We start from the raw sequence: 27,877 nt of genomic DNA on the forward strand, positions 1-27,877 counted from the left end.
ATGATGCCAAACTGTGCAATGTAGTGAGCAAAAGCACAACAGACAAAAAAGCAATGACAGACGATATGGTGCATGACTTACTTCTGCTGGAGCACTGGTCTAGGTCCTGGCAACTCAGTTTCAATGCCAAAAAATGCAAAGTCATGCACCTGGGAAGCCAGAATCCATGCAAGATCTACACCCTAAATGGCGAGATCCTGACAAGAACTGTAGCAGAAAGAGACTTGGGAGTGATTGTCAGGGAAGACATGAAGTCGGCAAACCAAGTGGAGCAAGCTTCATCCAAAGCAAGGCAAATCATAGGTTGCATACGCAGGAGTTTCATCAGCCGTAAACCTGAAGTCATTATGCCACTATATAGATCCATGGTGAGACCGCACCTGGAGTACTGTGTGCAATTCTGGAGGCCGCATTACCGCAAGGATGTGCTGAGACTGGAGTCGGTCCAGAGGATGGCCACCAGGATGGTCTCGGGACTCAGGGAGCTCCCGTACGAGGAGCGGTTGGGGAATTTGCAGCTCTACTCACTCGAGGAGCGTCGAGAGAGGGGAGATATGATCGAGACATTCAAATATCTCACGGGCCGCATCAAGGTGGAAGAAGACATCTTCTTCTTCAAGGGTCCCGCGGCAACAAGGGGGCATTCGTGGAAAATCAGGGGCGGGAAACTGCACAGTGACACTAGGAAGTTCTTCTTCACTGAAAGGGTGGTTGATCGCTGGAATAGTCTTCCACTTCGGGTTATTGAGGCCACCAGTGTGGCGGATTTTAAGGCCAGATGGGATAGACATGTGGGATCTATCCGCAAAGATAGATAGCGAGGATCACTGGAGTGGGCAGACTTGATGGGCCGTGGCCCTTATCTGCCGTCTATTTCTATGTTTCTATGTCCTCTTTAGTCCTAACCCCACTAAATAGTTTGGTGTCGTCTGTGAATTTTATTACTTTGCACTTCGTCCCTGTTTCTAGATCATTTATAAATACATTGAATAGCAGCGGTCCAAGCACCGACCCCTGCGGAACACCACTCTCCTCCAGTCCGAGTAGTGGCCCTTCACTCCTACCCTCTTCTTCCTACCCGCCAACCAATTTCTGATCCATCTGTGTATGTCGCCTTCACCCCATGGTTCTTCATGTTCCGAAACAGGCGTTCATGGGGTACCTCGACAAAGGCTTTTTGGAAGTCCAAGTATACGATGTTTATGGGATCCCCTTTGTCCATCCGTTTGTTAATTTCTTCGAAGTGCAATAAGTTCGTTAGGCACGATCTTCCCTTGCAGAAGCCATGTTGGCTTATTATCATAAGTTTATTCCTTTCTAGATGCTCCTCGATGTTGTCTTTTATCAGTGCTTCCACCATTTTCCCTGGAACCGAGGTCAGACTCACTGGTCTGTAGTTCCCCGGGTCACCGCTTGATCTCTTTTTAAAGATGACCGTAACATTGGCTATCTTCCAATCCTCCGGGATCACACCCGTTTGCAGAGATAGATTACAAACTTGCTATTTCCTCCTTTAGTTCTTTCAGTACCCTAGGGTGGATTCCGTCCAGACCCGGTGACCCGGTAATTTTTCTATCTGTCTGTGTACGTCTTCAAGGCTTACTTCCATGGATGTTAATTTTTCTGTTTGGTCTCCTTTGAAGATTTGTTCAGGTTCCGGTATGTTGGATGTGACCTCTTTTGTAAATACAGTGGTGCCTCACACAACGAACTTAATTTGTTCCAGGAGCAAGTTGGTTATGCGAAAAGTTCGTTATGTGAAACGCGTTTTCCCATAACAATACATGTTAAAAAAAATAATTCGTTCTGTAGCATAAAATATGCTAAGATGACATAAAAAAAGATAAATTTATCTTGTTAGAGCTGTTAGCATGATATAGAGGGGATATATGTGAAGGGGAGGGGAGACAGGGGTTTTGTTGATCCTTGCTGTGTATTATAATCACCCCCCACATACTCCCCTGTACTGACGAAAAGAACATATTTAGTCTTTCCGCCACTTCTTTCTTCTCCTTCAACACTCCCTTCCTATCTCCGTCATCCAGCAGTCCCATCTCCTCCCTAGCCAGCTGCTTCCCTTTAACCTATCTGAAGAAGTTTGAAATTTCGTGCTTCCCTGGCTAGCCTCTCTTCATATTCTCTTTTTGCTTTTCTAACCACGAGGTGACATTCTTTTTGATACTTCCTGTGTTCTTTCCAGTTCTCCTCGGTTTTGCCCTTTTTCCATTTCTTGAATGAATTCTTCTTATCACCTATCGCTTTCTTCACTTCTTTAGTTATCCATGCTGGGTCTTTTGTTCGGCTCTTTTTGCACCCTTTTCTGAATCTGGGGATATACAGATTTTGCGCCTCGTTCACCATGTCCTTGAATAAAGACCAGGTTTGCTCTGCTGGGTAAAAGGGGATGTTCTGGCCATTGAGGGAACGATTCCAATTAAATTACTTCTTTACACTTGGTATGTGGCAGTATGAGAAAGGTAAAAGGAATTAGATCCAGCATAAGTCTAGACACAGCCCATGACTGCAGAGTCACAACTCCATTATTACCCCCATTACTATTTAAAAAAAAATAATTTATTCACACCTACCTGAAGACATAACCCCACAATTAAAATATTTGGACCCTTCCAACCTATCAGTTTGATTGTTTGTCTGCTAAAAAACGAGGAAGAGAAGAAACAGCAGAGAGGAACAAAATAGAAAAGGGACCTAGGAAACATGGTCCTCAATGAACTATCAAAACGGATTACCAAAACATTCATTGGATCAATATCCAAGTTTCTAGCTTCCTTCGATCTAATGAATTTAGAAGTATCAAGCACACTTTGGATTTGCAAAACAACAACAACTGAACTTTACAGCTACAACCATACATTTGGAGTAAAAAAGAGCGAAGCATTTGAAGAAAATAACATATCTAATCAACCACTGGACGTCTATGTTCAGTCCATTTAGCTTAAAAACGTCTCGATGGCGATTGTGTCTGTCAATTAAAGGCGTCAAAATTTTTTAAAAAATGTTCACGCTTGTTAGTACCTGATAAATCTGACCCACGAACAACTTTCTTTAGCTTCAGCGAGGCAAAAGCCAACACCACCAAAAGCAAGCACTTGTTCTCCCTTCTCCTAGACTATAACGAGCTTCCCAATTAAAAAAATTACTCTCCACTCTCAGCTCCAGAAATAACTTAAAGGACCCTAGTCTTAAAAGCATACAATTGTTTTTAAAAACACGTTTTCGTTCTCCAACAATTAGACATTTTCATCTACCTAAACATTTTATCCTTCCCGTACTCTAGTATAGCGTGAAATCCCTTAAATCTTACCTAACAAAACATCCACCACACACTATGCCTACCCACAATCATTTATCTAGGAAAAACTCGCGCGCGCTTTTGCTCTATTCCGCCCTTTTGCTCAGGCGCACGCAGTCCTGGATCTGAGCATTAGCACGTGTTGATCCCCGGAATGTTCGACGCCCACGGCGGTTGGGTCCCCCAACTGTTCTAAATCACGAAAGGAAAGGGCATAAGAACTTAAATAGATGTAGAAGGAGGGATGACGCTTGCTTAATTTTTTTTTTTTTTTTATATATGATACTGGTTCTCGGTCACCTGGAAAGCCCATTCAGTATGGTAGAGCTGCGATGTTATTCTCTAAAAGGCTTTCTGCTGCTGCTTTTGCTGGGAACTTTAACCTTCGGCCACGGTGAGGCTTAAATTATTTTCCCCTCCTCCCTTTTGAGGGTCTCTCCTGGGGAAGTGTGCGCGAAGGAAGAAAGATGGGGTGTCCTGTTCCAAAAAAAAATATAGATAAATAAATTTGGGACGCCTTCTCCTACAGTACGTATGAGAGAAGTCAATGTATATGATAGGCAAAGTGGTAGATAGACCCTTTACAGAGGAACTTATTGGGCTTGTCTAATGTGATCCCATAGCTGTTTTGGTTTTTAGATTGACCGCAATGAATAAGCTAAAGGCCAAACCATTAGGTAAGACTAGGCAGTGATCTGGGACAGCAAAGAGTAGTTGTAATCAAAACTATGCAATACTGTATGTCCTGATAGCGATACAAACTTGAAAGACCCATCACCACATACTGTAACTTGCATTTTTATAGGATGTTTGTGTGACGATCCTAATTTTGAGTTTATAAAAAAAAAAAAAAAAAGAGGGTGGGTACAGGTTGGGACCTGAAAACTTAATTGAGACGGATGTAAGACTGGAGGTTTGCCTAGGGCAGGGGTTGGCAACCTGTGGCTCATGAGCCACATTCAGCTTTTCTTACATGTGGCTGTGGCTCTCCAGGCCCCAACTCTTTAATCTCCCTCCCAACCCCACAATCCCCCTCCCGTCCTACCGAGATACCTGGTGGTCCAGCACGGGTCTTCGTGGCAGGAAACACGTCTCTCGCTCCTGCCTCCTCGTGGTACTACAGGAAATGCCACGACCAGCTGTGAGAAGTTGCGGCAGCCATTTTAAAAAGCAGACGCGCTCCTGCCACAAAGACTCTTGCTGGACCATCAGGTATCTTAGTAGGCGGGGAAATTGTGGGGTTGGGAGGAAGATTAGAGGGTCGGGGCTTGGAGAGGTGAGAGAACTTTAGCTATGGGTTGGAGCAGCGGTCTCAAACCCTTTGCAGAGCCACATTTTGAATTTGTAGGTATTTGGAGGGCCGCAGAAAAAAATAGTTAATGTCTTATTAAAGAAATGACAACTTTGCATGAGGTAAACTCTATATAGTTTATAAATTTTTCCTTAATTGCTTCTGATAAATATAGTTTATAAATTTTTCCTTAATTACTTATGATAATTTCAGCTATACACAGCTGAAAGCAGTTCAACATGCAGAAAGTGAAGTTTAGATAGGGCTGTGTATAGCTGAAATCATCAGAAGAAATTAAGGAAAGATTTATAAACTATAAAGAGTTTTAGCTCTTGTAAAATTGTGATTTAGATTCTAAAGTCAACTGCAAGAGACAAGATTTTAGTGTATTATCCCAGGACAAGCAGGCAGCATGTTCTCAAAATGTGGGTGATATTATCCATGTATCCCTGTAGCGGAGAGCCTCGCAAGCAACTTGCTTATAGAAATTCAAAGTTGGCGAGTGCCACACCGCGCATGAGCGAGTGCCCTCCCGCCCGAGTCAGGGCGTGCGTCTCCTCAGTTCTTGGTTTTCTGCAGAGCTGAGAAGCATCTGTTTTCTAGCTCTGCCCCATTGTCCATTGTCTCACACCGTGGCTTTGTTTTTTTACTTTTAGTTTTAAGTCGCTGTGTGGCATGTGTAAAAAAAAAAAAAAAAAAGACAAAATTTTGTTCTTTTCTTCCGTCGACTGGCTGGGGCGGCAGCCCTAGCCACGAGTCTTCGTTTCAGCCGTTGTTTTTTTTCATGTCCCGGCTTGTTCCAGGATTTTTGACACTGTAATCAGTGTAACCGTGTGGGGTTTTCTCACTGTCCTACAACATTCATGTCCTCACTATTTGAGACCCGACCACCATCCTAAATCCTGCTCTGAGGACATGTTGGGTCCAGATTCAGCAACTTTTCGGGGTCATGAAACTGTTTGCTGAAATGGCCTCGTCCTCTACCCCGTCAGTGGCCTTGTTAGTAAAAGCCCTCGACCTAGGCCAAGCCTCCTCCCTTGGAGAATCCTCCGAAGACAGGCAAGTATCTTTTTTCCTCTGACTACGAAGCCTTCAGCCTTTCAACCAGTCTCAGGCAACCCAGGCAACAAGTGCAGTCATGCCGGCCTCTATGAGACCCCATTTGAAGCGTGCCTCCATTAATAGTGAATACTCATTCTTGAGGTCGTACTCTATGGAGTGCACTGCTGTACCTTCAATACTAGTTTATTGCATATGGTGCCATCTTTCCAGGACTAAGAACTTAGCACTGTGTTTGCTCAACATGCTCCGGCCTCAACTTTGCTCCCTGCAAGCCAGTCTGAGCATATCCTCGAGGTTCAACCTGCTACGTTTGTGAGGCCTCGTGCCTTGTCCTCGACTGAGTCTTTGCCTGATCAATCCAGGTCCTGTACTCTAGCTGTCAAACTTCGAGGCACTCAAGACGCCTCGATCTGCTTCTGCCTCGAGGTATTCCTCTTCATTGAGGCACCTCTGTTCGAGGCAGGATTAGGAACCCTCTCTTCCTCATCCTTCAAGGTTCTTAGGGGAACCTTCCAGATCCGGGCAGGGTCTCGGCCTCGACCAAGCTTCCTGCAAGCCAGTCGGAGCAGGTCCTCGAGGCGCACCCTGCTTGGTCTCTGAGGCCTCGTGTCTCGTCCTTGATTGAGTCCTCAACTGAGTCCTCGCCAGGTCAACCCAGGCCTCGTACTCTTAGCTGTCAAGCTTTCGAGGCAGTCACAAAGCCTTGATCTGCTTCTGCTTCAAGGTACTCCTCTCCATCGAGGCACCCCTGTTTAAGGCAGGATATGGATTCCTCTTTCCCTCATGCTTCGAGGCTCTTCGGGGACTCTTCCAGGCCTAGGTGGGGTCTCGTATTGGAGGTCCTCGTAGACCTCGTTCCACTCCGCCTCAAGGCTTTTCAAGGCCCCAGACTCCTCTTTCGAGGCATGCTGTGGGGGATCCTCGTTTCTCCAGTTTCTACAAGACCTGTGTCGAGGCACTCAATTTTCTCATACTCATACTTCTCATACTCCAAGTCCTTCTAATGGGAAGTATTCTCTGACCTGTATCACGCAGCGGACTCTCTTCCCTGACTTTTTCATTGGAAGGCTTCTCCATCATCTTCTATGATATGAGCCTTCTGACTCCTCAATTTGAGTCTGGCTTTCCTAAGGAATTTGGAGACACCTTATTCCATCCAGGCCTGATTCCTTGTCCAGGAGTTGACAAGCCTCAGTTGTCCTACTAACCCTTCCTGCTGGACTCTTCTCTCACCTCCTGCTCGGGTCTACCCTGTAGTCCATCCTGGGAGTGTAGGACAGTCCATTGATAAGTTTGGCTGTCACCTTTGTCGTACTTTCATGGGGGAAATAGGTTTTTGATTTACACTTTAACCTCTTTTTTGAAGTATGGCATGACCACCATGCCTTTTTTTCTTCTCAGATGTGCCGGCATATCATTTTGATGTGTTACAACAGCTGAACCATATCCAGTACCATTTCTGATTTCACATGGTTCAGGCACCGTCTGCTGATTTGACCTTTCATCCACAGTCACGGCCTTTTCTGTTGCAATGGGATGTCTGGCTTGGTTACGGATTGTGGACATGGATTCCATTCTTCCAGACCGACTGGCTAATATGTCCTATCAGGGATATTAGTTGTTGATGAATACATTGCGGATGCCATCAGAGGCTTTTCTGAGCACTTCTTTGATTCATCCTAAGCCTACACCGCTGCAGGCTCAGCCTTGTAAGCTTTTTCCGCATCGGTATTCACAGAATTCTACTCCGGCTTGTTCCAGGCCTCCACCTCGGCCTCCAGCCTCAGCGACTCCGTCTGCACATTCCCCAGACTCCTGCTGTGGTTAACCCTCCAAAGTTTTTCCTTTCTTTCAACGATGGGAGCAGATTACACCTCTGGGTTCTTACCATCGTCAAGGAGAGTTACCTGCTTCAAATCCCTTGAGGGCTCAAGGCGATTGGTTATCCTCTCTAGATCTCAATGAGGCTTACTCATTTTCAATTCATTCACCCTCTCACAGATTCCTAAGATTTTGGGTGGGGAATCTTTATATTCAATATCGAGACCTTCCTTTCGGTCTCGCTTCATCTTCCAGGATCTTCACAAAGTGCCTGGTGGTGGTAGCTGCAGCCCTGTGGATGCAGGTTCTTCAAGTCTTTCCATGACTGGACGACTGGCTCATCAAAGCCTCCTTTCATCAGGAGGTTATTGTAGCGACCCAACAGACTGTTGCGTTCTCCAAAGTCTGGGGTTCAAAATCAATTTTCCAAAGTCCCAGTTGCATCTCTCTTAAACTCTACAGTTATCGCCCTACTTAACACTTTGCATCTCAGAGCATTCATGCCTCACCCACATCAAGATGCTCTCATTCACCTTTGCCACCAAGTGTCTTCTCTCACGTCAATCTCGGCAAGAGAAATGATGGTTCTGCTCGGTCACATGGCTTCTACAGTTCACGTGACTCCTTTTGCCAGACTTCATATCTGTATTCCTCAGTGGACCCTGGCATCTCAGTGGCAGCAAGCTTGCGATCCGCGCTCTACACATTACAGTGACTCCTTCGTCGAGACAGTCTCTCCACTGGTGGATGCTCTCTTCCAAACTTTCCAGAGATTTGCTAATCCACACGCCCCCCCCATCAGAAGATTCTCACAACAGATTCTTCAACCTACGCATGGGGGCTCATCTCGATGGTCTCCGTACTCAAGACCATTGGTCCAGCACGGATCATCTATGTCGCATCACTCTGTTGGAGCTCGGAGCGATTTTCCATACTCTTAAAGCTTTTCAACATCTTTTTTACGACCAGGTGGTCCTCATTCAGACGAACAACCAAGTCGCCAGGTACTATTTAAACAAGCAGGGAGGCACGGGCTCTCTCCCTCTATGTCAAGAAGTTCTGAAGTTTTGGAATTGGGCAGACTTTCACAATATCTTCCTCAGAGCTGTCTACATTCAAGGTCAGAAAAACTGTCTGGAGGAAAATTTGAGTCGTCTTCTGCAACCTCACGAATGGACACTCAATTCCTTGCCTCTACATCAAGTGTTTGGTTTATATTAGGTGAATTTGTTCCCTTTTCTGTGCCTTGTGCCCCTGCTTTGTTAGTGGAATGTTTTTTGAGTTTGAAAGGCTTGGAAAAATAAAAGAACATTTATTTTTCACTCTGGTCCAAAATATCCAACCGTGGTTGTAGCCTCCAGTTTGAGGGTGCACTTACAAATTGATTGATTTATTAAAAAATTTATATATCGCATGGAACTAAGCGGTTTCCATATCGCATGCATAAAATCTTGTTTCCCTGCGATTTCCACATACAATAATAACTTTATTTTTTCTATACCGCCAACACCCAAAAAGCTCTAGGCGGGTCACAGAATAAAAAGGACTGGACATTCCAGTGATGACACAAAGAGCTCCTTTTACAAAGCCACGCTAGGGTTTTTAGCGCACGCACATTTTTAGCGCGCGCTAACCCCCACGCTAGCCAAAAACTACTGCCTGCTCAGGAGGAGGCGGTAGCGGCTAGCGTGGCTGGAAAATTTGTGTCTCCCCACAACAGCAAGCTGCCTCTGTTCTGTTTCAGGATATACTCTCCTCATTGCCTCACGGCAGATGCTTTCCTTCTAGAATGGATGCATCAGTTTCTCTATGCGTTCCCTCCATTCCCTCTGATTCTCAAGACTCTTGTCAAACTCAAGACGGAGCCCGCCACCATGCTTCTGATAGCTCCTCGGTGGCTCAGACAACCATGGTACTCCCTTCTACTTCAACTCAGCACCAGGGAGCCTCTGCTTCTATCAGTATTTCCCTCTCTGCTTACACAGTCAGAGGTCTCTACTTCATCTCAACCTGCAGTCTCTACACTTGACAGCTTGATTCCTTCAACCTAACTGCCACTCTACAGTTTTCTCAATCTGTACAGGACATTCTAGAGGCTTCCGGAAAGCCGTCCACTTGGCAGTGTTACACCCAGAAATGGGCTAGATTTTCTGCTTGGTGTACTACTCATCTCAAGGGGCCGCTATCTACCTCCTTGTCTTCAGTTCTGCATTATCTGCTGCACTTATCTCACTCTGGTTTCAAATCCACATCTATTAGAGTCCACCTAAGTGCTATTGCTGCCTTTCATCAGCCTATTGAAGGGAAACCCCTTTCGGCTCATCTTGTGGTTTCCAGATTTATGAAAGGACTTTTCAATATCAAACCACCGCTCAAATCGCCTCCAGTGGTTTGGGATCTCAGTGTAGTCCTAGCTCACTTGATGAAACCTCCTTTTGAACCAATGCATACGGCTCATCTGAAATACCCTCATTTTGAAATTGATGTATCTCGTTGTGCTCACCACTGTTACATGAGCCAGTGAGCTGCAAGCTCTAGTAGCTGATCCACCTTTTACAATATCCCATCATGAACAAGGTGGTCCTCTAATCCAGTGTTTTTCAACCGCTGTTCCGCGGCACACTAGTGTGCCGTGAGATGTTGCCTGGTGTGCCGTACGGTCAGGGCCGCCATCAGGGCAGTACCACCAGTCTAGGGAGAGGGGCGGTCCGCCCCACGTGGACAGGAGAGAGCTGGACGGAGGACCCGCGGAGTTCAATTCATCTTGAGCCGCGAGGCTCGTCTTCTGTTCCTGCCTGCCCTGCAGCTAACATATAGCCGTTCGCAAGCGTTCCCCGATGTCAGCGCTGACGTCGGAGGGAGGGCTTAAGCAAAGCCTGCCCTCCGACGTCAGCGCTGACGTCGGAGAATACTTCCGTTCGGCTATTTGTGTGCGGCAGGGCAGGCAGGAAGCAGAAGACAAGCCTCGCGGCTTGAGCTTCGTTTTGCTGAGAAAGTTGCAAAGATGGGCTGGGAGGCAAACACGGAACACAAAAGGGGGAGGGAGTGTGTTTTGGACACAAGGCATGAACTTGGGAGAGAGGAAGGGAGGGAAAGAGATGCTGAGGTGGGGGAGGGAATGGGTTTTTGGACACAGAAGGCATGGACTTGGGAGAGAGGAAGGGAGGGAAAGAGATGCTGAGGTGGGGGAGGGAATGCGTTTTTGGACACAGAAGAAATGGACTTGGGAGAGAGGAAGGGAGGGAAAGAGATGCTGAGGTGGGGGAGGGAATGCGTTTTTGGACACAGAAGAAATGGACTTGGGAGAGAGGAAGGGAGGGAAAGAGATGCTGAGGTGGGGGAGGGAATGCGTTTTTGGACACAGAAGAAATGGACTTGGGAGAGAGGAAGGGAGGGAAAGAGATGCTGAGGTGGGGGAGGGAATGAGTGTTTGGACACAGAAGGCATGGACTTTGGAGAGAGGAAGGGAGGGAAAGAGATGGTTGTGTACACGGGGAATAGAAGAAAGGAGAATTTTTGGTCATAGGGAGTGAGTGAGGTACAGATAGTGGCATACCAGGGTGGGGGGGGCGGACTGCCCCACCCCGGGTTTACGTCCCAAGGGGGTGCACAGCTGGCCACCCTCCAGTGTTGTCCCTAGGCCGGCAAACTGCGGCTCTTTAGCCACTTGAGTGCCACCGCCGCCAACGGTGTTGTTGGCGGTGGCAGCATTATAAAATACTTTCTTTGTGTTTATTTGATTCCTATTCAAGAGAATTACTTTATATATAGTCAATATAGGCACAGAGTTAAATTTTTTAACATTTTCTAATGGTGGTGTGCCTCGTGATTTTTTTCATGAAACAAGTGTGCCTTTGCCCAAAAAAGGTTGAAAAACACTGCTCTAATCGTCCAAAATTCTTACCTAAAGTGGTTTCAGAATTTCATCTCCATCATTTCCTTGTTCTTCCAGTGTGTTTTTTTTTCAAAGCCTCATTCTCATCCTGGAGAATCAGCTCTTCATACTATGGACTGTAAGCGTGCTTTGGTTTTCTACTTGCAACGCACTCCATCTCACTGATCTGCTCCTCCACTTTTTATTTCCTTTGAGCCATATACTTTGCAGTATCCTGTTTCCAAGCGCACCATCTCTAGCTCGATGGCTGCTTGCATCTTTTTCTGCTCTGCTCAGGCTGCTCTCCCTCTGCAGGATTGAGTCATGGGCCATACAGTTAGAGCTCTGGCGGTGTCTTTGATTTTCCTCAGATCAACTTCTATTCTGGAAATCTGCAAGACTGCCACTTGGTCCTTAGTTCATACATTCAGCTCTCATTCTTGTCTGGATTTTTCTCCAGATAGGATGGCCTTTTTGGTCTGGCAATTTTACAACATTTATTTTTCTAAATTGCCAACTCTCCTACCATCCCTTTCTGGTTAGCTTGGAGGTCACCCACATGTTGAGAATATGCTGCCTGCTTGTCCTGGGATAAAGTACAGTTACTTACCGTAACAGTTGTTATCCCAGGACAAGCAGGCAGGTATTCTCACTAGTGGGTGACGTGATCCAACGGAGCCCCGATGCGGATGCCTCACAAGCAGACTTGCTTGAAGAAACTCAAAGTTTCGAGTCGCCCGCACCGCGCATTGAGGAATAGTGGCTCGTGGCCAGTAGGGGGCAATGTCTATGGGACGGTAATGGAATGGACGTCAGGACATGATAGTGCAGTATTTTGTGGAGTTTTTCTACAAAAGTGCCTGCTTTTCGTATGGTTCTGGGTAATTCTAGTTAGATACAAGCATATGTGTTAGTTAAGGCCACACCCAATAGAAGCGTACGAAAAGTTGGTGAATAAAAATCTGAATATGGATGTAGCCAAGGTCAGAAAAACACACTACAGATTAATATTAAGGAAAAGCATTATAATATTCTTTTTATGTACTTTGCTATTAAGCTAGATCAGTGGTTCCCAAACCCTGTCCTGGGGGACCCCCAGCCAGTCGTGTTTTCAAGATATCCCTAATGAATATGCATGAGAGAGATTTGCATATAATGGAAGTGACAGGTATGCCAATCTCTCTCATGCATATTCATTAGGGATATCTTGAAAACCCGACTGGCTGGGGGTCCCCCAGGACAGGGTTTGGGAACCACTGAGCTAGATCATAGAGGAAATCAGGATATACATGAACTCCATCTGTGTCTTCTGTTTGGCTTTACTCCATTTTGTGTTCAGCCTATATCCCTAGTCTTTGTTCAGGTTTTTCCCGTTTTTAGCCTCGTGGTTCTAATTGATACCAGATGTGCCTTAGGCTGGTTAGGAAGAGCATATTAGATTACGTATCCCAAACTGAGATATAACATGCATTAAATATGAATGACATATAATGTGTGAAACTATGAATGTTTGGGGCCCCCGAACGTGTGATATGTGGTGGTATGAAAGTGAAATGTTTTATATAAGGAACACTAAGGAAAAATCCTAAAGCAACATCTGGAAATAGTTAAGCTAGAATCAGAGACCTGTACCAGTTTCCAGCATAGGAAGGCTTTTGAATCTGTGAGTCAGTGTAACATGAAGCTGTCAGGTTTCAGGGAGAGGGGGAAACAGCCCCTCCTTCTCCTTGACTGTGCTGATAGGGAGAGCCGAGAATTTCTCAGCACTTTGTAACAAATGCAGGTTCTCTTAATATACTTTTTTAAAAGGACAAAAAGAATATTGGATATGTTATAAAATGTTAATGTATATTCAAGGATGAATGTAAACAAACAAATATGATTTCTGAAACTTTTAAAACATGTAAAGGAATTTTCTTTGTCCAAATTTAAGGACAACCTCTGTTAGTGGATTGGTTGACAGCCAATGATGTCAAACTGGACTGAAGGTATATATTAGGGAGCATCGAAGTATCGGGTTGAGATCGTTATCAGAAGGCCAGCATTTTGGCAACTATAATGACCTCCCGCTAACGCAACTAGCCTTTTGAGTTCCATGATGGAAAAATAAAAGCAATAAATAATTATTTTGATAAACCTTGCGTTAAGCGTTATTTCCATGTTTTTGTTATTTTGCACACCTTGAGTGAAAGCTAGCATCTTAATTGGCAATTGCAGCTATATGAGTGCGCTGGTGTCTCATTATCCATGCTCAGCATGCGCGAGTGCCTTCCCGCCCAGCGCAGAGCACGTCTCCACAGTTCTTACTTTTCCGCGGAGCTGAGAAGTCTGTCTTCGACTCTGCGTGAAGTGTTTTTCACTTGTGCCTTCTTATAGACCGCGGTTTTGGGTTCTTTTTCTCAGAATCACTGATTTTCGTTGTTCTTTTCTTGTTTTAAAAAAATATATATATTTCTTCCGTCCGTTTGACCGGGCAGGCCACGTGGCCGCAGCCCCGCGGCTTTGATCTTGCGGCGGAGCTTTTTCAGCCTATGTTCCGGTCTGCAACCGGCTTTAAAAAGTGTTCCAAGTGCCAGTGCGTGATTTCCCTGATGGACCCTCATCGACGTTGTCTTGGGCCTCAACATCTACCGAAATCGTGCCGGCCTTGCTCAACACTTAAGTACCGTGCCTTCAAGCGTCGTTGCATCCTGTGGGAGCAGCTTTTCAGCATGGAGTCCTCGATGGAGCTTTCGTCCTCGAAGGGTGCTTCACCCTCCACCTCATCCGAGGCTCCCCAGGCTTCCACATCTTCCGCTCCAAACCTCATCAAACCTGCCTCGTTTGTACCGACTATGTCTTCGATGCCCGCTGCAGTGCCTTCCTCTGTCTCTTCAGGTCAGGTAGCGCAGCAGCCCATTCCCCCGGTGGTGCTTAAAGTGCCCAAAGCTTCTAAGTCCAAGCACTCACACTGCCTCGAGGGAGTTCGAAGCCTATACAGGTGGTCCCGTTGGAGACGCGGATCCATCCTTGCCGGCTTCGTTCCAGACCTTATTAGAGAAGCAATTCATTCAGCTCTTTACTACTATGGGGCCGAAGCTTCTCTCACAAATCCAGCCTGGGCATGCGGAAGTCTCCCGCGAGGTCGAGCCGCCTCCTGTGCCTCAGTCATATGCACACTCTCTACAGGGAGCAGAGTCTCTGCGAGTGTCTGGTCTGGCATCTCGGCATGCATCGCAAGGAGCAGAGTCTTTGCCCATGCCTCCATTGGAACCCATACATTCGATGCAAGGAGCAGAATCTTTGAGAGTGCCTCTAGGTTTTTCCACTCAGCCTACCTTGCTTCGTTCCACAGCCTCCAGCCCTATCCATTCTCTGGGGGCTTCGGCGGGGACACGCTCGCCTCGTTTGTCGAGGCCTGCTTCGAGGCACAGCTCGCATCATAGATCGAGGCATTCATCCAGGCATGCCTCGCCTTATCGGAAGCTGCCTTTTCTTCAATATTCCCCACCACCTGCTTCGACCCTTCCGCTTCCGGACCTCGAAGACCCGGTGGGCTCTTTTTCTCCATCCGGATCTCCTTCTTGAGTGGAGCACGCTGCCTCGACATCCTCAAGTCCCTCTCGAGGCCAGGCTTTAGCATATCAGCTGTCTTTTTCGTCTTTCCTACGTCAGATGGCAGCTGATTTGGATATTCAACTTGACACTGGATCTAAGTTTTCCAAGGAGTATCTCGAGACCATGCATCTTCCTCAACCTCCTGCTGAATCCCTCAAGCTTCCTCTTCACAAGCTTTTGGATCAAACCTTTTGTCCGCTGTCTGGAAACTCCTTATTCCATTCCAGCAGTTCCAGGCAAATTGGATTCCAGATACAGAACTGTTCATCACAAGGGGTTTGACATTGCTCAATTGTCTCACCAATCCCTTCTGGTTGAATCTTCTTTAAAAAGATTTCACCCTTCCCAGGTGTATGCCACTGTTCCTCCGGGTAGGGAGGGCAAAACGATGGACAGATTTGGTCGTCGCATCTTCCAAAACTCTATGATGACCTCCAGATCCTCCATTGATGCCTTAGAGCTGTCTGCTCGAGCTACAGCTTGCTCGGTGGCCATGCGGCGGCTGGTGTGGCTCCGTACCATCGGCATGGATCCTAACATGCAGGACCGGCTAGCCAATGTTCCCTGCGCTGGCAATGACCTCTTTGACGAGTCCATTGAGGCAGCCACCAAGAAGCTTTCGGACCACGAGAAGTCTTTTCAATCCATTCTCCGTCCAAAGCCGAAGCCGGCTCCTCGACCTTCACGCCCTCCTCTGATTTACCAGCGGCGTTTTCCACCAAAACAGGCTCCTGCCATTCATCAGCCTGTCAAGAGGCAACATCCTCAGAAGCAGCAAAAGCCTCAGCCACCTGCTGTACCCAAGGCTCTTCAGCCTTTTTGACTGTCTGATTCAAAGCATAACCTCAGTCGTTCTGCCATTTCCCATTTTTCCCTCTATCGGAGGTCATCTCCATCATTTTTACCACTGATGGACGACTGTTACTACCGACCCCTGGGTCCTTTCCATCGTCAGGGAAGGATACTCTCTTCAGTTCCCTCAAGTTCCTCCGGAACATCCTCCAAGAGAGTATCCTTCCAGCTCGGCACAGTCTGCCCTTCTTCTTCAGGAAGCTCAAGCTTTGCTTCAGCTCCGAGCTATCGAGCCTGTTCCTTTGGCTCAACAGAACAAGGGTTTTTACTCTCGGTACTTCCTTGTTCCAAAGAAGACGGGCGATCTGCGTCCTATTTTGGATCTCAGGGTGCTCTACAAATTTCTGGTCAGAGAAAAGTTTTGCATGTTGACACTAGCGTCCCTGTATCCCCTCCTCGAGCAGAACGACTGGTTATGCTCTCTGGATCTCTACACACACATTCCCATCCATCCGGCCTCCCGTCCATTCCTCAGATTTCGGGTGGGAAATCTTCATTTTCAATACCAAGTGCTCCCTTTCGGCCTGGCCTCGTCGCCCAGAATCTTCACCAAGTGCCTGGTGGTGGTGGCCGCTGCACTCAGGAACCATGGTCTGCAGGTGTTTCCCTACTTGGGCGACTGGCTCATCAAGGATTCCATGTCTCAGGGAGTCGTCCTAGCGACCCATCGGACTATCTTTCTGCAGAATCTGGGGTTCGAAATCAACTTTTCGAAATCCCATCTCCAACCTTCTCAGATTCTTCCATTTATCGGAGCTGTTCTGGAAACTGTCCAACTCGGAGCGTTCCTTCCTCAACAACGTCTGGAAGCTCTTCTCCATCTTTGTCATTCCGTCTCCTCTCGCCCGTCCATCTCGGCGAGACACATGATGGTTCTTCTGGGTCACATGGCTTCTACAGTACACGTGACTCCTTTTGCCAGACTTCACCTCAGGATTCCTCAGTGGACCCTGGCATCTCAATGGACGCAGGTTTCCGACCCTCTGACTCGACACATCCAGGTCACTCCTGCTCTGACACAGTCTCTTTGCTGGTGGATGCTCTCTTCCAATCTATCCAGAGGCTTGCTTTTTCACACACACACACCCACCCCATCAGAAGGTTCTCACGACCGATTCTTCAACTTACGCTTGGGGGGCTCATCTAGATGGTCTCCGTACTCAAGGATATTGGACCAGTATGGATCATCAGTATCACATCAATCTCCTGGAACTCAGGGCGATTTTCAATGCTCTCAATGCTTTTCAGCATCTGCTTCACGACTGTGTAGTCCTCATTCGCACAGACAATCAAGTCGCCATGTATTATGTCAACAAGCAGGGAGGCACGAGGTCTGCCTCCCTCTGTCAGGAAGTTCTGAAAGTTTGGGATTGGGCAATTCGCCACAACACCTTCCTCAAAGCTGTCTACATTCAGGGGGCGGACAATGCCTTAGCAGACAACTTGAGTCGTCTCCTACAGCCTCACGAATGGACTCTCCATTCCGCGCTTCTGCATCACATCTTCTCTCAGTGGGGAACGCCTCAGATAGATCTCTTTGCAGCCCCCCACAACTTCAAACTGCCTCAGTTCTGCTCCAGGATTTACACTCCTCATCGCCTCGAGGCAGATGCTTTTCTTCTGGATTGGACGAATCTCTTTCTATATGCGTTTCCTCCGTTTCATTCAAAAGGCGCTAGTCAAGTTGAAGTCCGAGCACGCCACCATGATTCTGGTTGCTCCTCGGTGGCCCAGACAACCCTGGTACTCCCTTCTACTTCAACTCGGCAGCAGGGAGCCATACCTTCTACTGGTTATTCCCTCTCTGCTTACGCAGCATTGGGGATCTCTGCTTCATCCCAACCTGCAGTCTCTACACCTGACAGCTTGGTTCCTTTCAACATAGCTCATCGGCAGTTTTCTCAATCTGTGAGGGATGTTTTGGAATCTTCACGGAAGCCTGCTACTAGACAATGCTATCACCAAAAATGGACTAGATTTTCTACTTGGTGTTTTTCTCATCATAAGGAGCCTCAACTTTCCTCCTTATCTTCAGTTTTGGACTATCTGTTGCACCTTTCTCAGTCTGGTCTCAAGTCTATTTCGATCCGAGTCCATCTTCGTGCTATTGCTGCGTTCCATCAGCCTATTGAAGAGAAACCTGTCTCTGCTCATCCTGTGGTTTCCAGATTCATGAAAGGACTTTTCACTGTCAAACCTCCTCTCAAACTGCCTCCGGTGGTTTGGGACCTCAATATTGTTCTTGCTCAGCTGATGAAATCTCCATTTGAACCAATGGACAAGGCTCATCTGAAGTATCTCACTTGGAAAGTGGTGTTTCTCATTGGTCTCACTTCTGCTCGTCGAGTCAGTGAGCACAAGCGTTGGTTGCGGATCCGCCTTTTACAGTGTTCCATCATGACAAGGTGGTTCTTTGCACTCATCCGAAATTCCTTCTTAAAGTAGTCTCGGAGTTTCATCTCAACCAATCCATTGTACTTCCAGTGTTTTTTCCAAAGCTTCATTCTCACCCTGGAGAATCAGCTCTTCATACTCTGGACTGTAAACGTGCTTTGGCTTTCTCTTTGGAACGTACCAAACCGCACAGAACTGCTCCTCAATTTTTTGTCTCCTTTGATTTGAGCAAGTTGGGACGTCCTATCTCTAAGCGTACCATATCCAACTGGATGGCGGCTTGTATCTCATTCTGCTATGCCCAAGCTGGCTTTCCTCTTCACAGTAAAGTCACAGCACACAAGGTCAGAGCAATGGCAGCTTCTGTGGCTTTCCTCAGATCTACACCTATTGAGGAAATTTGTAAGGCTGCCACTTGGTCCTCGGTTCATACCTTCACTTCTCACTATTGTCTGGATACTTTCTCCAGACGGGATGGACAGTTTGGCCAAACAGTATTGCAAAATTTATTCTCCTAAGTTGCCAACTCTTCCACCATCCCATTTTGGTTAGCTTGGAGGTCACCCACCAGTGAGACTACCTGCCTGCTTGTCCTGGGATAAAGCACAGTTACTTACCGTAACAGGTGTTATCCAGGGACAGCAGGCAGCTGTTCTCACATCCCACCCACCTCCCCTGGCTGGCTTCTCTGCTAGCTATCTGAACTGAGGAGACGCGCCCTGCGCTGGGCGGGAAGGCACTCGCGCAAGCGCGGTGCGGGCGACTCGAAACTTCGAGTTTCTTCAAGCAAGTCTGCTTGTGAGGCGTCCGCATCGGGGCTCCGTTGGATCACGTCACCCACTAGTGAGAATAGCTGCCTGCTGTCCCTGGATAACACCTGTTACGGTAAGTAACTGTGCTTTATCCAGGGACAGCAGGCAGATATTCTCACAACCCACCCACCTCCCCTGGAGGGCCTTCTGTGGAGTTCTGTAGGGCTCACCGCTCTCTCCTATTCTTTTCAACCTGTTCATGAGCTCACTCGGAGACATCCAATTTGAAGATGAGAGCATAATGTTGTACGCGGATGACATCCTACTCCTCATACCAGTAGCAGAAAATCAAGCTGACACGCCCAAGAAAATCTCTGATAATATAGGAAAAATCAAGCATGGGCAACCACTCATAAACTAAAGCTAAACGCCACCAAAATCAAGGTCCTCTATTTCCACAGTGCCCAACAAACAGCGCCAACAAGCATCACGCTCCAATTAGAAAAAAACTCAAAAATTCTAGGCTGCATCCTGTACTCCACATTATCCATGGAACCTCAAGTATCCCATCTTCGAAAAAAAGCCCTCTTCACCATGAAATAGCTAAGACTCATGAGGCCATACTTCCACCAGCATCACTTTGCCCTCATTGTCCAGGTAATGATTCTATCCCAACTGGATTACTGCAACTCCGCCTATTTGGGAATCAACACCACCCTCATTCACAAAATGCAACTTATTCAAAACACTGCAATACGACTCATCTTCGGCCTGAAAAAATATGACTCCATCTTAACCTACCTCAAACAACTCCACTGGCTACCCATCACAGCTCATAAAATTCAAAACAGCCAGTATCATGCATCACATTATCTACGGCAATTCAGCCGCCCCACTCATCAAACTCCTAACTGATGCATGGTCCACCTCACACAGAATTCTCAACAGGATTCAATTGAACCTCCCCTCGACAAAAAATCTCAAGTACAGAAGAATCTTCCAGTCCATGTTCATCTTCCTCAGAGTCAAAATCTGGAATGATCTCTGAGACTATAAGAACTGAAGCCAGCCATGCCCTATTCCGGAAGAAACTGAAAACCTCACTTTTCGACAACTAATTTTTCTAAGATGGTTATAAGCCCTGTCCTTTACTTAATTCGCCTAGGATCTTCGTTTCCTGTCCTCCTTCCGCTCCATCTTCTCTCCCTATCATACTTCCTTCCTCAAGTTGCCTAGAGCCGCCAAATTAATATTTAGTAAGAGCAAACATGATCATGTTACTCCACTACTGAAGGTACTGCTCTGGCTTCTGGTTTATTGGAGAGTCCAATTTAAGTGTGCCAATGTTGTATTTAAAATTTTATATGGGACTTTTCCCCCACTACTTACTTTTTCTTTCAATTCCCAACAGCCTCTTTTTCTAGGGGAATACACAAATTTAAATTAGTATTCCCTTCTATTAGGGGTATTAGCCTGCCTAAAATTTTTTTCTCACTCTGTCATTTGCCTTGGTAAAATTCTAGAATGATCTCCCTTCATAAATTAGACTTCTCCCTTCTCTGACATTTTTTTCAGAAAACTTTAAAGACTAATCTTTTCCAGAAATTTTTAATTGATAAATTATGGATTATAACATATGAATTTTCTGTCAAATCGTCACTTTCCTTTGTCTTTTAATTAATTTTGTGAACCGAATTGAGTCCCTAGTGGGAATGACCCGGTATATAAGACTAAGGATTGGATTGGTGTACGTGATGCACAAATGTTAGATTAGATTAGTATTGATGCCCTTGTATAAGACTTTGGTGAGATCTCATTTAGAATATTGTGTACAATTCAGGAGGCCACACCTTCAAAAAGATATAAAAAGGATGGAGTCGGTCCAGAGGAAGGCTACTAAAATGGTATGTGGTCTTCAATCTGTATATTTTGGAGGAAAGGTGGGAGAGGGGAGATATGATAGAGACGTTTAAATACCTATGTAATGTAAATGCGCATGAGTCTAGTCTCTTTCATTTGAAAGGAAACTGCAATGAGAGGGCATAGAATGAAGTTAAGAGGTGATAGGCTCCAGAATAATCTAAGGAAATACTTTTTTATAGAAAGGGTGGTAGATGCATGGAACAGTCTCCCAGAAGAGGTGGTGGAGACAGAGACTGTGTCTGAATTCAAAAGGGCACGTGGATTCTCTCGGAGAGAGAAAGAGATAATGGTTACTGCGGATGGGCAAACTAAGAGTAGATGGGCCATTTGGCCTTTATCTGCCATCATGTTTCAATGTTTCTCTTCCCACATTTGCCATGTTCTACATAGTGGACGTGGCAGCAAGACAGGACTCCACCCTCAGGTCCTTGGTCTTAAGGGTCGGCACAGCAAGCCTGCCCTAGCTTTTTGGGGGACTGCTTTTGTACGTCCCTACTGTGTAGAATGTCTCGCCTATTGCACTGGAAAAAGATTATGTACTTACCCTGGTAAAAAAATCTCAGTGAACCTGGAAGACCTATTAAGCCAAATTGACAAGTTAAAGAGTGATAAATCAACTGGACCATATGATATACATCCAAGAGTACTGGAAAAAACTCAAATATGAAATTGCTGATTTGCTGGTAGTGATCTGTAACTTGTCACTAAAATTGTCTGTAGTACCTGAGAGTAGCCAATGTTATGCCGATTTTTAAAAAGTGTTCCTTGGGAGATCCAGAAAATTACAGACCAGTAAGCCAGAACACATAGACAAGCATGATTTAATGGAAGGGACAGAGTCAGCGTGGGTTCAGCTGAGGGAGATCTTGCCTCACCAATCTGCTTGACTTCTTTGAAGGTGTGAATAAACATGTGGATAAAGGTTCACCGGTTAACATAGATTTTCAGTAAACTTTTGACAAAGTTCCTCATGAGAAGCTCCTTTAAAAAATTAAATAGTCATGGGATATGAGACGATGTTCAGTTGTGGAATAGGAAATAGTTTCTGGACAGAAAACAGAGGGTAAGGTTAAATGGCCATTTTTCTTAATGGAGGAGGCTAAATAGTGATGTGCTGCAAGGATCTGTACTTGGACTGGTGCTATTTAACATATTTATAAATTATCTGGAAATTAGAACAAGTGAGGTAATTAAATTTGCAGGTGACAAACTATTCAAAGTTGTCAAAATATGAGTGAGGAATGTGAAAAATGGCAGGAAGACTTGAGGAAATTGTAAGACACGGCATTCAAATGGCAGATCATAGTTACCTGATGCTAGAGTCCATCTTAGCAGTCAGCAACCAAGAAGATGATCATGGTGACATTGTGGATGCTACTGCTTGCCCTAGATTGGTAGCATGGAATGTTGCTACTCCTTGGGTTTTGGCCAGTACTAGGGACCTGGATTGGCCACCGTGAGAATGGGCTACTGGTCTTGATGGACCATTGGTCTGACCCAGTAAGGCTATTATGTTCTTATGGACACTATACTGAATCCTTCTGCTCAGTTTGTGGCTGTGTCAAAAAAAAGCAAACAGGATGCTAGGAATTGTTAAGAAAGGGATGGTAAATAAGATAGAATACAGTGGTGCCTCGCATAACGGCCGCCTCGCACAGCGAACGCTGCGCACAACGAACTTCTTGTCTTGATCCGTACAACGGACTTCGTTTCACACAACGAAGTCGCCCGAGCTGCATCGCTTAACTGGCGCTACATATTTTAAACCTCCCCCCGCCGCCACCGCATATGTTTAAACCTCCCCCCGCCGCCACCGCATATGTTTAAACCTCCCCCCGCCGCCACCGCATATTTTTAAACCTCCCCCCCGCCGCCTGGGCCTGCGCTGATCTCTGAATGGCTGCAGTCAGCTCTCGCGGGACTCACAAGAACTAACTGCAGCCAGCTCTCGCGGGACTCACAAGAACTAACTGCAGCCATTCGGAGATCGGCATGGGCCCACACAGGCGTGCAGAGGAATTGCTCCTGATCTCTGCGCTTCTGGCCTGTACGCCACTGGCTGGGAAAGATGGGAGGAATTAAAAAAGGTACTGGGGAGTATGTGGGGGGTGATTATAATACACAGCAAGGATCAACAAAACCCCTGTCTCCCCTCCCCTTCACATATATCCCCTCTATATCATGCTAACAGCTCTAACAAGGTAAATTTATCTTTTTTTATGTCATCTTAGCATATTTTATGCTACAGAACGAATTATTTTTTTTTACATGTATTGTTATGGGAAAATGCGTTTCACATAACGAACTTTTCGCATAACAAACTTGCTCCTGGAACGAATTAAGTTCGTTGTGTGAGGCACCACTGTACTATAATGCCTCTATTTCCCCATAGTGCATCCTCACCTTGAGTATTGCATACTGTTTTGATTGTGGTCGTTGTATCTCAAAAAAGATATAGTAGAATTTGAAAAGGTTTGAAGAAGAGTGACCAAAATGAACTGTGTGAGGAAAGACTAAAGAGTTTGGGGCTCTTCAGCTTGGAAAAGAGATGGTTAAGGGGAGATATGATTGAGGTCTACAAAATCCTGAGTGGTGTAGAACAGGTAAGAATGAATCAAATTTTTCACCCTTTCCAAAAGTACAAAAACCAGGGAACATGAAATTACATGGGAATACTTTTAAAACAAATTGGAGGAAAAATTTTTCTTCACAAAAAATAGATAAGCTCTGGAACTTGTTGCCAGAGGAGGTGGTTAAAACGGTTAGTGTAGCTAGGTTTAAGAAAGGTTTGGACAAGTTCCTGAAAGGAACATCCATAGTCTACTATTGAGACAGACATCTGGGAAGCCACTGCTTGCCCTGGATCAATTGCGTTCACACTGCACAGGTAGAGTATTGTAACGAAAAGTCAGTCCAAAATATATGCCCTGGATCAATAGCATGGAATGTTTCTACTATTTGGGTTTCAGCCAAGTGTAGTGACTGGATTGGCCACTTTTGGAAACTGGGCTAGATGGACCAATGGTCTGACCTGAAAAGGCTTAGGTCCCAATTCCTGCCCCATTCTTTCTGAGTCTCTGTCATTTGAAAGTCAGATGCATCTGGGGACATATCTTAAAGACCAGAAATCATCTTCCAAAACATGTCCGCTTTAATATCAGCTTCACATTCCTTTTATATCTTTTACATGAATCAGTGTTGTCAGCATGTGACGTAAACACAAACCATATATGGACACAGGTCACATGAAACTTTAAAGACATCAGCATTTTCCTCTATCTCTGGCTGGAGTCCAAAAGGTCAGAAAAAGCCTTGACCAGCAGAGCTTCTTAACTAAAGCTGTCTGTAAATACGGCTTAACAAAACAATTGAATTCACTTCACAACATCTCTGTTCAAACATACATGTCCTTGTAGTATTTTCAAAGAGGGAAAGACAAACAGAGTCTGGCTTTCTTACAGCTGGAAAACATGGCCTAAGGACATGATACGTGTCCCTTCATGACCCAGTGTAGCTATTTTTATGAACTGAGAGACAAAAGAGACCACTGGATGTGGGAAGGTTCACTCATGTTTAGAACCTTGCACAAGTTCTGAATTTTGGGATAGCTGTGTTGTCTCAGTACTTTCATAAAATATCACCCACTTGTATGTCTGTCCAGTCCTGATGTCTACAGAAAATAACTGTTATTGGTGAGAAACAATTATTTTTCTATGTTTTAATTATAAACTTAAGGATATGTCAAAAAACATACAAAATGCCTAAGGAAATAGCCAGTGAAGTTAATTTTTAATCTCAATTAGTGAAAATTTTCTCAAACATGCAATGTGTCAAAAATATCAATATAAGTCTAACAAATGAGCATAACTGTATTTATAACTCTTGTTTCTTTAGTCTGGAATCGAACATACTCACCTTTTTATGAAGTTATAATTCCACAACAACTAGAACATACCGGAAGCCAGGGATACAAGGTAATCATGTATGTTAAAAACTTAGAGGATACTATTTAAAAGCATTTATCCAGTTAGCAGTACCTAAATAAATGCCACTGAGAGATATATTCAGCAGCACCATTTGAATACTGTTGCTGAATATCTTTACAGGCTGTCTCGGAACTATTCAGATAATGCCAGGGTGATATTGGGGTGGAGTCACAAGTTTATCCAAATAGCAATGATTCTCCAAGGACAAACAGGATGGTGGCATCCTTGCATCTAAGTGACATCCTGATGAAGCCCAGTGCAGGTGCTATTCAGCGCTCTATGACTTTAAGAGGCTTTTGGCAATGGCCTCGCCACACATATACAGGTTCCCTCCTATCTGACATGCTAGTACATGAACCTCTTCTACCCATCACAGCAAATACTTATCACAATACCAAGATACTGAATGGAGGGATCCACTCTGGGTGTAGAGCCTGTTAAATTTGGATTGCCTCATCCACTTTTCATAATCTCATGGGACATTTGCCTCCAACTTCTGCCGGCAACACTACTTTTCACCAAAGGGATCCACTGTGGGTGTAAAGCCTTTAAAGTTGGATCGCCTTTTCTTCTGTTCTGTTTGTTCTACACTCCTCCATTAGACCAAGCTCCCACTCCTCCATTAGACCAAGCTCCCATAAGGAGGGAGATGGGGATGCTATATATGTACAGAACCAAAATGTTCTAGTCAACAAACTCTGTTATATTTTCTATGTCATTTTATCTTAAGCAGTTTATAGAGAAGTTGGCTGATTTTGAGCAATATATTCCATCTGGGCGACTTCTGCAATTCCAGGAGACTACTTGTAGTCTACTCCAAACCAAAAAGTTTATGGCAAGATTAGCTTTTGATGCATTTGATGTGACATCCAGAGCATCGGCTATGTCTATTGCTACGAGTCGTCTTGCATGGCTACGAGTCTCTGATGTGGACATTAACATTCAGGATCATTTAGGGAATATTCCACTGAGTCTGGATTCTTATCTTCTGAAATCTTCAGACCTCCATCTGATCTCTCTTCTTGTCTACCTATGATTTTGACACTAATGTCCATTATCACCTAGTGAAACTGCCACGGCTCTACATACATACAACATTTTTCTCCTTTGTCACAGACAAGTTTGCCCAGATTTTTCATAGGATCAATTAGGTTCTTCAACCACAGAACGTCTACCACTGTGCCATCAATGCTGATAATCTTGTCAAGTAGATCCAGAGGATATTGACTATACAGTGGTACCTTGGTTTGCGAGCATAATTCATTCCAGAAGTATGCTCGTAATCCAAAGCACTCGTATATCAAAGCACATGTCCTCATAGAAAATAATTGAAACTCGGCGATTCGTTCCACATCTCAAAAACTGGTACGGATAGTAAGTAGACACAGAAGAGGGAGGGTTAAGTGACTTTGCCCAGAGTCACAAGGAGCTGCAGAGGAAATTAAACCCAATTCCTTAGCCAAAAGGAGCCAGAACAAACGAGACCGACTACTGTACCTCCCTCATCGCCCGACTCACTTCCTTCACTTCTATCTTCTCTAGCATGTGGCATGGTGGAGTGCCAGCATCACTGTCACCTGCAGTCCAGGAATTAGCAGTCCTCCGTGAAGTGTCACCAACGAGCTGGCTGCTCGTGTCTCCGCCTCTAACAACCACAGGTCCTCCAGCGGGGTCCTTTATTGTCAGTGGTAGCCTTTAGCAACCCAACACTCGCCTGAGTTCAGGAAAGCGCAGGATTGCCCTGTTTATAGTGCAATGACAGCAGCCCTGAGCTTTCTTTTTTTTGCCAGTGCCCCGCAGTTGGGTGGGAAGCGGCTGAGTAGGCACGTACGCAGCTGGCAGGAGGACAGGCATCCACACGACTGCCCTGGCTTTCTCAGACTCCGGCAATGTTTTTTGAGGTGGTGCCGGTGTCTCTGCATATTGTTACAGCTTGTCAGCAGTTCCAGTGGCCTCGCGTGGACAGCTGGTAGCTCAACAGCCCTCACTGAGGGGGGCTAGCCGTATGGGCACCTGCAGCGCGCTCTGACCCAGCCCTTCATTTTCTGGTGACAGCAGTGGTTCAGGCCGGCCTTGCCTCCACCCCTTCTTCCCTGCACTGTCCACATTCTCCCTCCCCCCCCCAATGTGCTGCTTGGGTGCCTCTGGAGCTGTGCCGGGCCCTGTCCGCAGCAGCCTTTGCCTTCTGTGCCCTGCAGTTTCTACCGGTGCTGCATACACAGAGAGGAAATATAGACACGTGAGTAAGTGCTCTTTTACCGAGGCAACACTCAGTTTGCGAGTCAAAGTTTGCTGGAGTGTTTTGCTCATCTTGCAAAACACTCGCAAACCGCGTTACTCGCAAACCGAGGTTTGACTGTACTTTATTGAGGCCTTCTATACTTCCTTCAGAATATCTCACCCTAACCACCTGCTTAAGCTTAAAAAAAAAGAGACATGTCAAGCTCAGACTTCCACTCCAACTACTTTATTCTAAAGAACTTGAGGACTGGAAGTGGCTGTAGGGGAGGAGGAGGCCACTAACACATCCCATTAATGATGATCTTATGCCTTTACAGGCCGAATCTGTAGAGTCTGTAAAGTTGAATTCCTTGGATGTAGAGCCTGTAAGATAGGGGGGGTTCCCCCTATTGCCTGGAATCTATTCCACTGGGAGGGGAATCTAACATGGATGAAGAGTTTGTAAAGTTGGATTCCTTGGGTGTAGAGCTTGTAAGGTGGGGGTGGGGTTTCCTCTATTGCCTGGACTCTATTCCACTGAGAGAAGAATCTATCATGGATGTAGAGTTTGTAAAGTTGGATTCTTTGGGTGTAGAGCCTGTAAGGTGGGTTTTTCCCTCCCCCTATTCCACTGAGAGAGGAATCTAACATGGATGTAGAGTATGTAAAGTTGGATTCCTCCACATGTTTTTCAACAAGAATAACATCAATTGCCATGTATCAATCACGCTACAATTTCTTCAGGATTTCACTATGGGGTGTAGAGTTTGTAAGGTGGCTCTTTTTCTTGCT

At 45.7% G+C, this 27,877-nt stretch overlaps 2 protein-coding genes across 11 annotated transcripts in view; one reads left to right on the forward strand and one right to left on the reverse strand.

The window, feature by feature from the left end:
- FIGLA (folliculogenesis specific bHLH transcription factor) overlaps positions 1-4,499 on the reverse strand; it is a 58,772-nt gene extending 54,273 nt beyond the window's left edge. For 3 of the 8 annotated variants that reach the window (XM_033947716.1, XM_033947722.1, XM_033947723.1), the window contains exon 1: positions 3,326-3,496. The gene's annotated coding sequence lies outside the window, so the exon portion shown is untranslated. Of the gene's footprint in view, positions 1-3,036; positions 3,275-3,325; positions 3,497-3,613; positions 3,743-4,358 lie in introns of those variants that run through there. The other 5 variants (XM_033947717.1, XM_033947721.1, XM_033947719.1 and 2 more) reach the window with 5 other exon arrangements.
- The window catches only part of LOC117362008 (disintegrin and metalloproteinase domain-containing protein 9-like), a 237,154-nt gene continuing 212,877 nt past the window's right edge, over positions 3,601-27,877 (forward strand). For 2 of the 3 annotated variants that reach the window (XM_033947712.1, XM_033947713.1), the window contains exons 1-2: positions 3,601-3,707; positions 24,774-24,853. In XM_033947712.1, coding sequence (XP_033803603.1) covers positions 3,632-3,707; positions 24,774-24,853 — 156 coding nt within the window. In that variant the 5' untranslated portion in view covers positions 3,601-3,631. The remainder of the gene's footprint in view (positions 3,708-24,773; positions 24,854-27,877) is intronic. The other variant, XM_033947714.1, reaches the window with a different exon arrangement.

The sequence above is a fragment of the Geotrypetes seraphini genome, chromosome 6 (assembly GCF_902459505.1).
Source record: "Geotrypetes seraphini chromosome 6, aGeoSer1.1, whole genome shotgun sequence".
Taxonomy (NCBI): Eukaryota; Metazoa; Chordata; class Amphibia; order Gymnophiona; family Dermophiidae; genus Geotrypetes; species Geotrypetes seraphini.